We start from the raw sequence: 16489 nt of genomic DNA, 5'->3' as shown, positions 1-16489 counted from the left end.
CTGTCAATCAAACTGTCATGGATGGGCAATGAAGCAATCCTTTCCGCATGTAAATTTCACTTTGTGTGTAAGGCTTTTCAAGGATCAGCCTCTTAGATGCTTTTAGGCATTGAAAGAAAGGTTTCACAAACCTGGAAGAGGATGCCAGGAGTTTTGATTGCTACTAATAGCAGTGGCGGCTGGCATGTCCCGAGGGTGGTGAGTTGGGAGGGGCACATAAAAAAGGCACTTACCTTTTATACGAACCCGTCGTCCTCCTAGACCCTTCTCTCATCGAGGCAGGCAGGCTCTCGACTTTCAGGACAATCCTGGCTCTGCACTCATGCAGCATGGCAGCAGTGCTAGGATTGGTGGGAGCAGCCTCTATCAGTGCTCACACTGGAGGCCTTTGCTTTTTCTAACCCAGCTGTCTTAACAAACCTGGGCTACAGAGGTTTAAAATACACATGCCTGGGTGGTCTTCGCAAGACGGGGGGCCAAAGAAACATGCACATTTTAAAACTCAAGCCCACCCTGTCTTGATGCTCAGTTTGGGACAGGTCGGTTGCTGAAAAATAAAATGGTAATAAATTAAACTTTATTACCATTTTATTTTCAGCTCTGGCCTGGGGCTTTTGTTTGTGGGGCGATGCTCCTCCGCTCAAACGGAGGAGCCACCCCTGGCTAATAGAGAAGCATGCTTAATATTTAGCAATAAACACAATTTACATGTTCTTTAGAAAGACCTGAGAATTTTTTTATATCTATAACTACCAGGAGCTGGTTTAGCTGTTTTAAACATCAGAACCTGACACATTTAAAACCCTTCCATCCAAAGTCAAAGGAATATTAGTCACAGATCAGGAACAACTCAAAGGCTTTAGTAATATTTACAAAGCCATGCAAGGCCTGATTTGTGTGACCTACTTTGCAAGGAAATAAAACGCAAGGCAGCGGCTTGCGTTGCGTTATGTTACATTTCAACTTGGGAGGTGTTCCATGGGTGGAGCACGGGCGTTTCCATGCATCCACCCATAGATTTTGGCGCAATCCGAGATTTACAACGACATGTAAAACTGATATGCCTTCCCGCGTGTGGCGTAACAAGGAGAAATATGTTTATTTTTCCTCATTATTCCCTTTCCATTTGTGCTGCATTCTGCAGCACACAGAGAAAGAGGAAAATGCCATTAAAAATAGTTTTTGTGCAGGAAGGTCCCTTAATCCTGCTTGTAATGCACGCACCCTGGCACTATTGGTGCATGCGTGCCTACCTTGGCGGGAAACATCCTTTACAACGGAACCGTTACAACGCAGTACCGTTACAACGCAGGATCTACAACGAAAGTCGTTACAACGACTTTCGCTAGAGGGCGCTCTAGTTTAATTTACTATCCAACACCTTCCCTACTATCCACGGGGACTGGAGTTGGAATAGTAAATTAAACTGTTCACTATCCAGCACCCCCCAACGCAAGTCGTTGTAACGACTTGCGTTGTTAAACCTGCGTCGTAAAGGTACACGTTGTAACGGTACGCGATGTACCGTCATACATCCACATTGGCTCTAGGCTGCACACAGTATGCCAGCACAAGGAGAGAGCAGAAAAGCTCCATATCTTTGTAAATACGGAGCATTTCTGCTTCCTCCTTTTCATGCAATGCAGTGTAGCAACTTTGCTTGCTGCCCTGTGTCACGTGAAAGTTTAGTTAATGTGCCCCCAGATCTTTGACAACTCTTTGGAGTATGAGGCATTAGCTACAACTGAATTATTGGGTTTGAGAACGGCAGATCTCCTTTAGCAACATTGATTGCTCCATGTTTGAGTAATAAAGCGATCCAATCTCACCAGAAGCTGGTGAATGGGATGAGAGCTAAGGATTACAGGCTGTTAAGAAGGTAGTGCATTGATTTTCTGATATGCTGTGACAATTTAATGAAGCATGGTCATTTCCAACAAGTTACTTGGATACAAAATGTGTTGTCCATGCGCTGTGTACCTACTACCTAGCTAATCAACCGTTACATATTTTTTTTCTGATAACAAACTATATTTTTTCAAATATTGAAAGTCCTTATAAAACCCCTATTGAATTGTTGATGGATTCAAGGAGATGTTTAACTCCAATGCAGGGAAGTAATACGAAAAGTGCTTGCAACCTAAGGTTATGTAAAAGCTACAAATTGTGCCTACAGTGTAATGTATGCGTTTACTGTCATGGTGTGAGAAGGGCACATGTAATGCAATCAGTGTAGCTGCAAATACATCCATGTATGTGGAAGTGAAATCTAGCTACAACAGTATTAAGTATTATGTAATGCATCTCTTCTGTTATTTTAGTTTATATCCAGTGTAATGAGTAACAATGTAAACCATTCCAGTGAAGTTACATGGTGCTCCTTGTGTAGGCAGCGTAATCACAGTTTATCTCCAGTGTTGTTTTGTTTTGTGACATTTAACTGGGGGAACACAATATCTAAATTGGGCCCCTCCACTTTACTTACGGCGTAACTTACACAGAATGGTCTACCTCTAGTCTACTGAAATCATTGCTCAACGCCTAACATTGTGCTTGGAATTCATAGATGTGAAAAGGAAGTACAAAAGACTTGTAAAAGTCCCTTACTCACCTCCATAAATTCAGCGCTGGACCCAGCATGCTGCCGGAAACAGAGCAGGAAGTTTTCCTCAGTGGGGAGAATTTGGGCCAGCTGTGAGGAAACAACACAAGCGTCAAACCAAAGTTGTTAAAGTGAAAGTTAGAGACAATTTTATGCAAAACAACTGTATTAAATGTTCCATTAATACAACAAGTGTATGTCGGATAAGCTGCATGCGAAGCCCCCAAGTACAGTCATCAAGTTGGAGGTACCATGGCAAGACAAGGCCATGGCTGGATCTGCACTCTGAAGGTGGGTGAGACGATGAATGTTACCTACAAGCTGTTTCAGTGTTAGGAGAGTGCTGTGGAAGTAGCTTCTACAAAGGGGAAACTATATGTAAAAGTAGTGTCTGAATATCATAACTGAGTCGGTGTATTTCATGGAGGAAACCCTTCAGGGCAAGAAAGAATGTGGTCAGATTGATATGTATCTGGCAGCAAGTGAGATTATGAATGCCACAGAGGGATTGTTTTGGTGTTCTGTTGTGCTGTGTTTGCTGGATTGGTCTTCCCTTTTGTCACATGCATGCAAAGGTTGCGCGAGGTAAGTCGGTATTTGAATTCCCATATTCAAAAGCACTGCGACACACCTCAGAAGAAGGTGACTTGTCAGAAAAACTTGAGCTGTCCCAGTGGCATTGGTGACGAGACAAGGCAAGCCTTGGTGCAACTAATCAGCAGAGAACACTGGGTCACTAAGTAAGCAAACCCGGGATAGTATGTTTTTTCTGTCAGTATCTGAAGGACGTGGACTAAGAACCCTGTTTAAATTCATGACAAATATCACTTGCTCATGAGGTGAATTGTACAATGTGCTCAAGATCTCCTCCCAGCTGGCACTCCTGAAAAAATCCATCATTTTGCCATCATAGTTCACCCTCGCCCTGTGGGCATACACATGCAATAATAGCACCCGCCAGTGGTTTCGGAGCCTAGCAATGGGTGTCCTGAGCATGCTGCTATACTCACCCTTCTCTCTCCTGAGTGGTGCCACACAAAAATCAACAAAAAAGTAAAACCCACCTCGGCCATTTCGATTCTCCCATCTGAGTTTTTATCATACTTCTTCATGTACTCCTTCATCTTCTCTCCAAAATTCACACTTGCCACGTCCTGCAAAGAGGAAAAAGTAGTGTGCTTGATTCACGCCGTGGCTAGCTCTAGAACAAGTAGTGGCAGATCTCTCTCATCTCCCTGCTAGCTAATCTTTTTGCCTTCTATCACAAGCTAAAGTCTGACCTTGATGGCCTAGCTGGTGTGCCGACTTTCTATTCACACTACAACCCTACCCTCAGTCTCTGCCACACCCCTCAAGCTCCTCCCCTTCTGACACTCCTACACCATTGTTAATTCCAGGATGATCTACCAGGCAGCCCTCAAGCTTCCTTGGACCAAGCTCACTAGCCACAGTTTAAAACATATTGATTGACGATGCTGTTGATTATTAAAGCTGCCCTTCCTTTCCCAGCAATGACTATGTCCTATATTGGTGACTATGACTGTCATGTTAACTCCCTCCCAAAGCAGAGGAAGGGGATAAGGCATAACAGGGTGCAAACTGGTTGACACAATTTGGAAAATATCCCTTAGAACCCAGGCCACTAAAATAGCTGGACCAGGGAGAGTACTGCCTATTTCAGCCACAGAATTTTTCATGTGGTGACTTTGCCATGACCTACCGACTATTCAAAAGTAAAAGTCTCCTTTGGAGTTTCCCGCAGACCATCCCTTTTCTGGGAAGTTAGCGGATTTAGCATTCTTACCACTCCAGCTCCTTTCCGTGCGGCTTCCAATTCTTGGAAAAAATTCTCCAGCTCTTTCCCTTCAATGTAGCCATTTCCTGCAACATAAGAACAAGTTCACAGAGATTTTAGTGTACAAATGACCAGTGTCTATATTACAGCAAAGGTGTGTGATACAAAATGCTAATGTGCTGGCAGAATTAGAGCTCAAGGGCAAATGGAAACTGCAAGATGGATCAGTACCACTGAAGATGTGTTCAGGCGATTACAACATCTGACAGCAGGGCACTGGTCCAGGTGTCTTGGACGTCGAAGTGGGGTGGCTGTGAGAACAAGCAACTCTAGAACTGACTCTGGACTAACCCACCCAAAGGACAACAAAGTCAACAAGATTGGTGGGACGAAGAACCCGTAGGAGAACGTGGACTCATAAGAAGCCAAAGTATGTCCTGTTATTTCCTGACCAAAAGTTCAGTATTTCAGGATATTTGTGAACTCAGGGGTAGACAGTAATATAGTTGTTGTATTACAAGAGAGTTCAGATATGATTTATTAAAGTGTTTACGTAAGCACTCATGTCGTGCCTTTATACTTTATAAAGGTCCTCAAGCAAAGTGCAAAACTGCACTACGCTCACACAAACATGAGCAAATATACCCTCAAGTTATTGTGGTGATGTGAGGTGACCATGTATTCTTGCAACCACATGAAAAATAAGATATTAAAAGCTAGAATTCACCTCAGAATTCTGTGTCCTTAAAAATCTTGGTTCTTGGCATTTTTATTCTATTGCTTGATGCCTCACAAAATCCTTATAAGACACACATATATCATCAGAGATTAATGCACAGCAAGCAGATAATGGCTATAATTGACAGGTTCTGCGTACTCAGTGCCCAAGGGCCGGCAGGGAGTATCTCTCTTTCAACAGGACTGATTATGCTATGCACACAAAGCTCCTAGGGCTAAGGTCCACTGGACTACTCTACCTCAATTATGCAAGCAGGTTAGACAGGAATAACCTCTGCCCATCATTTCGTTTTGGTCACAGTAAAAACAATATGGTCATCCGTGGTTGAGTGTGTGTGTGTGTGTGTCTATATATATATATATATATATATATATATATATATATATATATATATATATATATATATATATACATAAATACATACATTTATATATATTGCACTAAAAAAACAAAGGTTACTTGGACGTTATAGTTAGGCTGGCATTTCACTCATACAAAACAAGAGAAATTCAGCAGTTATAGTTACCTGAGCTAACCATAACATACGCCCCCATAATGTACTGCTTATGACCTCACATATTATTACTTATGACATGCTCAGTGACATCACTCTCTGGGAGGTGGCGGTCATCGGGGCTGAGAATGACTCAGGAGGGGTGCAATGTGGCCCCCTCCCACTTTAAAAAATAGAATTTAGCCCTGGGGAGGTGACGGTCCCGCGGGCACGGGGTACATGAGACCCATCCCTTTTGTTTAAAACATTAATGGCCAAATACCCCCTGGACCTAGCCCACCCAGGGGCTTAATAATAGGGAAGCTTTTTAGGGGGTCAGGGTATTCCAACGATGACTCGTTCTCTTTTTTAAACTTTTTTTGTGGGACTCAGCTCAAGCCAAGTCCCAAGATGGCTGCCAACACTTTGGGGTTTGAAGTGTTAGCAGCCAATCAGATTTGAGCACGGGACTGTTCAATCCTTGGAGGATCCGTGCCCCTGTATATACAAATTTGAATTTCCTCTAATTAATAACTCCAAAACTACTGAACAGATTTACACAAATTTACAAAAGGATGCTTTCTGGACCAACACCCACCTTTCAGCCAAATTTGTTGTAATTCCGTTAGGCAGTTTGGGCTGTAGTCGTGTTTAAAATTCCTATAGGAATTAACATAGGAAATGCACGTTTTTCAAACCCCCTCCCCTTTTCTTGGCCCTTGCTTGAAGAATCATTCATGTGCAACAAGAATCACCAGGGCACTTTTGGGGGATAATTTCATGAAGATTCATCAAACGACGCCAAAGATATAGGCAAGTAAAAAAAACGCTTTTGCTATGGAAACTAGGTCCTAACTATAACTTCCTACTGGCAATGACCAGTAGGTAATGTGTGTGTATATGTATGTGTGTGTGTGTATATATATATATATATATATATATATATATATATATATATATATATATATATATATATATATATATATGTATATATATATATATATATATATATATATATATATATGTATATATATATATATATATGTATATATATATATATATATTAGAGAGAGAGAGAGAGAGATACATGTGTATCTATATATATTATCATTTTTTATTTAATTTTTTAGAACCAAGGATACGCCACATTCAGGAATCTTCTTTTGATGTTTTAATTGACAAACTGTGACAGTTTCTCCCACCAGCCCATTGCTAAATTGGCGTAGTTTGGTGAAAATGAAAAGCCCATGGCAGTTACACAGAGTTGTTGATATAGTTTGTGGTTGAACAAGAAGATGTTATTGTTAAGGCAAAGATCGATCATAGTGAGGAGCATTGCTGAGTGTTGTAGTTCCGTGATGTTACGTTGTTTAAGGAAATATGCACACGCATGTTGACCAATTTTGTGTTCAATTGATGTATATAATGAAACCACATAGATTGTGGCCATCATATAGTTGGAATTCCAGGTGGTATTTGCCAGGATCCGTAAGAAATCACCTGTATCTTTTATGTATGAGCTTAGATTGTGGACCACTGGTGCCAAGTAATGGTCCACATAGGTAGAGATGCTCTCATAGAGTGATTCACAAGTAGAAACAATCGGTCGCGCTGGGGGATCACACAGAGTTTTGTGAATTTTCGGTAGAAACCGCTTTGCAAACTTCTATTGCACACAGCTTATAATTCATTTCCCTATTGTAATCTTGTGAACGATAACATGAGTATCTACTAAGTATCATGTATGCATACATTATTATCATCAGTACTGTTGTTCAAAGCATTAATACTATAAGGTATCACCTTGACAACATTGTGTTTAATAATGGACTACCAATTGAGATTACTACCGGTTGCCACCTAGATACTTCTGCGGGTGAAGCATAATGCCTATGCATTACAAAATCTCACGACCGGTCATTATGTATTTAACATCAATTAGGGAATTATGACATGATTTTGTTCACACATAGTAACTCCACCACATTTAATCTATTTCATATGTTTTGTATGTAAGTCAACCTCATATCAACAATGGTAAACAAGTCTGTCTTTGATAGTAAGGACTGTAGTAATGGCAAAAACCACATCTTCCAGAAGGCTACATTGTGGGTGAGCTGGGAGTGATATAAAACAGAATTATGGGTAATGTCCTCCAACTGTGAGCAAGGCCCTGCGTGGCCGAAACGTGTCGGTGTGACAGACTGGCTCTGTTTGTTAATTAAAACATCAAAAGAAGATTCCTGAGTGCGGCGTATCTTTGGTTCTAAAATTAATACAGGCCACGGGTTCGGCCTCATGCCTGCACCCGCTGCTGAGCGCTCTGGTTGTTTGAACCTCATTGTGTGTACATATATATATATATAGATATACATACATACACAGACACACACACACACACACACATATATATATATACATACATATATCATGAAGAAACAAAGGTTAAAGGGACATTTGAATTACATGAAAATGTCAGTTAAAATGTACCATTTTAAACAAACAAAACCACTGAAACTCATCAATTATATTTTTCTCAACTAACTATAACTCATACCCTTAAGTAACTATATCTCAAGACCCTGCAATGCACAGTGTTTGTCATCAATGATGTAATTTCAGATGTTGCAGTGATGTTATTTTCACCTAACTAAAACATACCTTTAACCTTCGGATTTTGAAGTGATTATTTAAGGTTTTTTAACTGTAAAGTAAGATACAATTCCCAACTATAACCAGGGCCACTAGAATTATGTGGCAGGGGAGGGCCAAATTAAGTGGAAGGGTTGATTAATTTATGTGGCAAGAAAGGGCAAATTATGCAGCATTAATATTACTTCAATATTTTGTCATTTTTACACTTGTTAATACTGTCTGAACATTGGTTGCACCTTGGCATTACCAGTTTAATACCCAAATATACCAATAAGAAATAGAAAAGTGACAAATCAACCTTTGCAAATGGCCTTCCACTGTGTGGGAACACATGTTGCTTTCATTTTAGTAACTTTTGAACCGTTTGAGCTAGAAGCACATTTCTTTGTTAGGATCTGCAGATTATGCAATATATGACTGATTATGTGGTAAATGCAGCAGATTTATAATCCTGCGGAGAAACGCTGTGGTTGCACAATCATATAATTCCTGTGACCCTGACTATAACGTCACTTTAACCTTTGATTTTTTTATGTGATTTTTTAACGTAAAGTTAAATGTCCATAACCGTGCACGGCGTGGGGTTCCGGGTGTCCAATCCCATGCTGCCTAAGGCCCCCCCTGCACCCTACCCCCTCGCGGGGCCTCTCATATGGCCAGGCATTGTACCAACCACCCACTGCTGCACATGGCTTACTAAGTAATGTAACAATATAAATGGCGTTATTTTAGTAAGGCAGACCTACTGGCTTTGTTAAAGAGACAAAATACAAACTACAGTGGGCCTATTGGGTTTATAAAGTGGTCAGCACATCAACCTATATAAAGCAGACCTATTGACTTTGTAAAAAAGGTAACAACTATAAGCAAATGTTATGGCATAAATTCACACATTGCAATGGTAATAGTGATTGTCTCAAATTACTTCATGTAAAGCATTTTTAATTTAAAACATTTGTGTTTGAGTCTTTAACATTTCTCGAACCACAAAATGCAGCCATAGAACCACACACAAGCAGTCATTGTGCTCCAGCTGAAGAGCATACAGCTCCAGCTTGTAATGCTTTGAAAATATGGTAAGTTCTCCTGTGGTTATACATTCAATGACCCAGGAGTCTTATTGTCTGTGTTTTTATTTAATGTTGCTGGAGAGTTGCTGTAATTCCTGCGGCCCCCTACAACATTAAAAATGGTTGGTAGTGCTCCTGCCCCTTCTAGGGGCACCACCAGGAACAAAACAAAATATTGAAAAATACCCTAGGGCATTATGGGGCGCTCCTTCAACAGAGTACCGAATAATAAACGAGTGACTCCTGTCGCAAATTTCTTTTTCTGTTTTCCCTTTTCCTTTTTTTTGCCAAGTGGGTGCCCCGGTGCCTACCCAGGGCACCAACATCACCCACATTGTTAGGGCCGAGCGGGAGCCCCGCAGCCCCTGTTTGCTCCCCAACCAGCACTGATAGTGAAAATCTACATGGGTTGATATTCTATAAACTATATTTAGAACATACTATTTATATATTTATATTAGAAAATATATCTGTATAGAATATTTTAATACGTATAGAATATCTTAATAAGGAACCCTATAGACACCCATGGTTGTTCCTTATTTATTTTTTGGGAGTTCTGTTTTGAGATTTTCAAACAATATAGAGGTTACGGTAGACAGTTACCATCAATTACAAAAGTGACAGCGATCCAATTTTGCATTATAGTAAAGGAGATATTGTCCAAAATTGTCCACTGCATGAGATGAAGAACATTGGGAGGGCAAACAAGGGTGGAAGAAGAAGAAGACATCCACCAAACAAGTCATATAGCAGCGTTCAGAATAAAGGTGGCAATTTCTGTAATGCCCATATCATGCAGTGAATCACAAAGACCTGGTAATGTTGGGCTGTTGACAGGTTGCATTCACGTACCATCTAATTGGCCCGATGGACCAGCCTCTACAGTAGCCCCATCGGTCTCGGCTCTATCCGTGCAGACACGCAGGAACACCTTTGGGGGAGCCAAACGTCTTTAGGATGGGAGCATATATAGAATGAGCGCAAAAACTGTATGTACTTCCTATTTCTTTAAATGCATTCCTCCCCAGGCATGTCATAACAAACGAAGGCTTTCCACAGGGCACCTTTACAAAAGCAGGGATTCCAACCCAGTGTTAAAGCCTATGGTCAACTGGATGTGACCAAAGCCATGACAGACCCTTGCAGAATTTGAAGTGCCGTGAAGAAAGACTTTTTCTGGAATTTATACAAGCCAGCCTCTAGCCATGGTCCATTCTAGGTATAGCCGGCACCTGGAAACTCGTTGGAAAGGAGCTGGCAATAATATAAGTATTAAACTGAAAGTGACCTTTAGCCCGGAGATGATGCTGACTCCAATGCCATTAGGACCCCGTTTGCCAACCTAATCCTTACATTTGTCTTTATTGGTAGCGTGAATATTGTTTTTTTCTGGGAAGCTCTCTCTAATTTTATTCTAGAGTTTACAAACTGAAATTGATTGTTGCTCTCAACGCTTGTTTTTTGTCCTGATGATGGCCTAATGAATTACCATGTCGAAACGCTGCTGGCGCCTTCCTTTGGCAAATTAAGAGGAAGCATATATTGTGTTTTGTTTCTGTCACTTGACAAACGTATTTTTATGTTAACTTTTCCTCTGCCATTGTCCTATTCTTACACTATAGTCTGCATTTTCCATTTGTGTATGTCTTGGGTAAACGTGTGAGCACCAGTTGATTATTGTAATTTTCTTTTGTGTTTTATGAGTAATTTTCAATAACAAACGCCTTTCACATAACTGTTGTGGGTATTTTATTTCATCCTTTCCAATTTTTCTTTGATTAATTGCCCTTTATCAGTTACATGTTTTGTGCTAAAAAGTTTTTTTTAAAATTATTCCCTGAAACATTGTTGCTTTAACATAACTCTAGGTCTCAACACATAAGCAAGGGACTCATTAGTAAATTTGACAGCTGTGCCAATCCAATTCAGAGCCAGCATCTTTAGACTTATCACTTTACTATTTCACAAATAGGAATCAAGCATCCGGTCACATGGCCAGGGTTCATCATTGCTTCTGATGTGGACGCTAAATCCATAGGCACAAGAACAGCCATCTGAACCAATAAAGCACACAGATTATGCCTGCAGACCTGCCTCCTCAGGGTAAGACTTTGCTCATCATGTCTCACCACTGATGAGGTGATGGTGGAAAAAACGAGAGAGAAGTTCCAGTCTATGTGTGGAGCTTTTCATAAGAACCTGAGGCCAGCGGCTAGAAGCAGGTCATTGAGACTGGGTGTTATAGAAGCTCCCTACAGCATCTACGTAGAAACGCCTAAGTAGAAGGACGTCAGCTGTTTATGATGGAAAGTTCGAAAGGGAATGGAGGCATCCACATTAACCCATGGACCATTGTATACTGAGATATACTCTGAGATCTTTGGTGAGCTACACGCGTCCTTTCTTCTGTAGATAGAAGCATCTTTAGTAGCTATGGTGGACCAATGTTCATTTAGTGACAGGCATATATGGCTGATTGATTGGGCTCTGAAGGCTGCAATAGACACAGTGCCAATGCAGAGCAGCCGGTCTATCTCCTCTCCAGCTTCTCTGCTGTCAGGTGCCCTCCATGCGACCCAGGTTCAGGACAGGCAAGGGGATCACTGCCCATTGAACAGTGGACAAGGTATTCGAGTGGCACCAGGGGAACAGAGGGCACCCGGTTTCGACTCTCCAGGCCTCTCGGCTTAAATTTCACTCCTAATCCTGCAGCTTCACTGTCAGAGACAGGTTATTTCCACAACAAAATTGATAATTGTGAGCAACACAATGATGGAGGTCAAATTCCCACCCACGACTGGTCCGGTTACACTCGTGTGGCCGGACAAAGGACGGGCGAGTCATCGGAGCTGGCAGCTTGAAAAGACGTTGAACTTCTGTCCATGGCAGACGGGTGTGGGGGGTGAGTCAGAGGGGGGCATCGGAGGAGGGATGGAAAAATACCTGCAGTTACAGGTGCGTGTTCTCTAGCCCAAAGCAGAGGCCCACAAAAGACCGACAGAGCCCAGCGAATATGACTCAGGGTATGAGTCACTACCAGCCTGTTGCATCGGTAGAAGCAGAACTGGCACAGTATGTGGCATACAGACAGGCTACCACAAAGGCAGAAACAATGCTAGCTTCTTACCCGCTCTTTTACCACAACAAAAGTAGATGTACTACAAGCTTGCTTAATTCTCTTACTACAGAAAAAGTAAATGTATTACAATTTTGCTTCATTCTCTTAAAACAGAAAACGTAGATGTATTACAAGCTGGCTTCATTCTCTTACTACAGAAAAAGTAGATGTATTACAAGCTTGCTTCATTCTCTTACAATAGCAAAAGTAGATGTATTACAAGCTTGCTTCATTATCTTACTACAGAAAAAGTATATGTATTACAAGCTTGCTTCATTCTCTTACAATAGCAAACGTGGATGTATTTCAAGCTTGCTTCATTCTCTTACTACAGAAAAAGTAGATGTATTACAAGCTTGCTTCATTCTCTTACTACAGACAAGGTATATGTATTACAAGCTTGCTTCATTCTCTTACAACAGAAAACGTAGATGTATTACAAGCTAGCTTCATTCTCTTACTACAGAAAAAGTAGATGTGTTACAAACTTGCTTTATTCTCTTAAAACAGCAAAAGTAGATGTATTACAAGCTTGCTTCATTCTCTTACAATAGCAAAAGTAGATGTGTTACAGGTTTGATACATACTCTTACCACAGCAAAAGTAGCTGTATTACAAGCTTGCCTCACACTCTTACCACAGCAAAAGTAGATGTATTACAAGCGTGCCTCACACTCTTCGTATAGCAAAAGTAGATGTATTACAAGCTTGTCTCACACTCTTACCACAGCAAAAGTAGATGTATTACAAGCGTGCCTCACACTCTTCGTATAGCAAAAGTAGATGTATTACAAGCTTGCTTCATTCTCTTACAATAGCAAAAGTAGATGTGTTACAGGTTTGATACATACTCTTACCACAGCAAAAGTAGCTGTATTACAAGCTTGCCTCACACTCTTACCACAGCAAAAGTAGATGTATTACAAGAGTGCCTCACCCTCTTAGTACAGGCTGGCAGCTATTAGCGGATGTGTGTGTGTGTGTTATGTGTGTGTGTTTTATATTGTGTCTCCCATTCTTTACATCACTACATCTCGTTGCTTTTATGTCCATCTTTTATTTTTTTAACAAAAAGTGATTACATCGTAGTGCCCAAGGACCAGATGTAGGTAATCCAGATTTACCGATTCTAAAATACTGAATTTTACCGATTTGGTGTTTCAGAATTGGTAAAATGGGATGTAGGTATTCATTCGGTAAGTATTACCGAATCGGTAAGATTCGGTAAATACCGAATCGGTATTTACCGATTCGGTAATTCCCATTCATTCCTATGGGCGTGGAGGCCCATAGGAATGAATGTGAATTACCGAATCGGTAAATACCCATTCGGTAAAAGGGGGAACACATTGAAGGGTGGCAGGGTGTCACTTTGACACCCTGTTGCACCCCTGGATAGTGTATGGTGCACATGTGGCACACATACATGCCCTAAGGGCATGTATGTCTGCCACATGGCACTGTAATAATTTGCAAAACATTGCTTCTTTTGCGGTTTTCGATATTTACCACCAACTTGTAGTTGGTGGTAAATAACGAATCCTAAAATGGGAAAAGCACTCATTTGAGTGCTCCCTACATTAAGGATTCGGTAATTTACTGAATCGGTATTTAAGAATTCAGTAATTTTACCGATTCATTAAATTACTGATTCGGTAAATTACAGAATGCTAACATTAGGCCCCTACATCTGAAAAGCCTAATACCGGTCGATAACGGCCGAAATTCAGTAATTTCGACCGTTACCGACCGGTATAGGGCGACCTACATCTGGCCCTTGAGTCTTTTATAACTTAGTTCATTATTTATGTGTCTCTGACTGAAAATATGGTTTGCTCTTTGAGGTTGTATTATGCTTAGTAAAAATATATATTTTAAAAGTAATATTTACAAAAAGAAAACACAGCATTTACGTGGTGTCATTTAGTGAGGCTTGCAGTGTTTCTCTCCACAACAATTAAAGGTAAGTATAGTGTCTCTTGGAAGCCATGTGGCCTAAACCACTGGACATTTACTTGTGCCTACACTATATTGAAAGAATCTGCACCAAAATCTGATTTGCTTCCATCTAATACCATTCTTAATACCCCTTACTTGCCAATGACATGCCCACAGCCCACTGTTTCTAAACTGAATAATCCCTATTTGTGGGATTAGTTTGAAACAGTGGAGCCGCTCACCGATTTTACCCAGTCCCATTTAGCCATGAAAATAATTTGTATTGAGTATTCCCAGGTCATTCAAATTGTGCCCTTAAAGTCCACTGTCACAATTTTGCATGCTGCCACATCTATGTATATAAAAACGAATGTATGTCTGTCTGTCTGTTTGTCCTTTATGCATTACTACACCATTCATCTGATTGCCATGAAACTTTTGGAAGTTGTTGAGTACACTTCCCCGAAGGTTTCTGGCATAATTTTTTTTAAATATCGGCCCCCCAGGGCGCTCATAATCTTTCGAATACTGATGTACGCACCAGACAACAGTGGAGCCGCTCACCGATTTTACCCAGTCCCATTTAGCCATGAAAATAATTTGTATCGAGTATTCCCAGGTCATTCAAATTGTGCCCTTAAAGTCCACTGTCACAATTTTGCATGCTGCCACATCTATGTATATAAAAACGAATGTATGTCTGTCTGTCTGTTTGTCCTTTATGCATTACTACACCATTCATCTGATTGCCATGAAACTTTTGGAAGTTGTTGAGTACACTTCCCCGAAGGTTTCTGGCATAATTTTTTTTAAATATCGGCCCCCCAGGGCGCTCATAATCTTTCGAATACTGATGTACGCACCAGACGGAAAAACAACGAATCGTGTATCCAGAAGCACTTGAATAAATACATAGAATTAAAACACCATTCATCCGATCGCCATGAAACTTTGGGAAGTCGTTGAGAACACTCCCGCGAAGGTTTCTGGCATAAAATATTTTTAAATATCGGCCCCCCCAGGCCCCTCATAATCTTTTGAATGCTGATATACGCACAAGACGTAAAAACAAAAAATCGTGTATCCACAAGCACTCGAATAAATAAATAGAATTAAAACAGCATTCAGCCGATCGCCAGGAAAGTTTGGGAAGTTTTTGAGTACACTCCCGCAAAGGTTTCTGGCATACATTTTTTTTAAACGTCGGCCCCCCCAGGCTTTCATAATCTTTCGAATACTGATGTACGCACCAGACGGAAAAACAAAAAATCGTGTATCCACAAGCACTCGAATAAATAAATAGAATTAAAACAACACTTTGAAATGTTTTCCATATTAAAATGAATAGGTTTCAATAAAAATGACACAATGTAAATTGAATGGTATCATAACGAGTTTCCTTGAATTTCCTTTCTTCAGAGATCGCAGCAACGCGTAAGCTAATAATCTATAAAATAAGGCTACATGGATTTTTACATGTCGCCAACCGGTGAAAATCTAGCACGACAGTTCCATAATATTATCTTGTATCGTAGTGAGATAACTTGGTAAAAGATTTGCATTCACTTCTCATTCTCATTCATGCCTCCAGTTCTTCTCAGAAAACACATGCATTTTACTTTATTTCGACCTCCAAAAGGTCAATTATTCATTTGTGCAGATGGTTGGCACAGTACTCATTTTTGTGGACTGGAAAGTGAAGACAGACTTGGGCTGCACAACAAAGGAACAAATGGGGGAACCCCTCAGTCACTGAAAGCCAAAAGCAGAGACATTTCTCACATTGTTTCTTTGACAATGACATCACTACCCTGAATATGGAAACCAATGAGGAAACTTGTTGAGAAGAACTCGCTGGCTTATTAGGACGGTTTACAATTAACCGTGAGAAAGAAGAAATCATTGGCGCATTGGGAGGGGGCGCTTAATTAATCTGCCTGAGGGAGCGCGCGTGACCACAGGACCTTCCTCAGGCAGATTAATTAAGCACTCTCCAAATGCGCCAATGATTGAGGCAGGCTCCAGGTTAATTAGCTGGGGCCCGGTGTGCACTAGACAGGTTTTCTGGAACATTAC

At 40.7% G+C, this 16489-nt stretch overlaps 1 protein-coding gene across 1 annotated transcript in view; it reads right to left on the bottom strand.

The window, feature by feature from the left end:
* Nucleotides 1–16489, bottom strand: part of CALB2 (calbindin 2) — a 126315-nt gene that overhangs the window by 48884 nt on the left and 60942 nt on the right. The window contains exons 2-4 of the mRNA XM_078670589.1: nt 4407–4483; nt 3667–3756; nt 2612–2692 (exon numbers count right to left, since the gene is read on the bottom strand). Coding sequence (XP_078526715.1) covers nt 2612–2692; nt 3667–3756; nt 4407–4483 — 248 coding nt within the window. The remainder of the gene's footprint in view (nt 1–2611; nt 2693–3666; nt 3757–4406; nt 4484–16489) is intronic.

This window comes from Lissotriton helveticus, chromosome 12, assembly GCF_964261635.1.
Source record: "Lissotriton helveticus chromosome 12, aLisHel1.1, whole genome shotgun sequence".
NCBI classification, from domain to species: Eukaryota; Metazoa; Chordata; class Amphibia; order Caudata; family Salamandridae; genus Lissotriton; species Lissotriton helveticus.
Note: the sequence above shows the minus strand (reverse complement) of the source record. Positions and strands in the feature narration are given on the sequence as shown.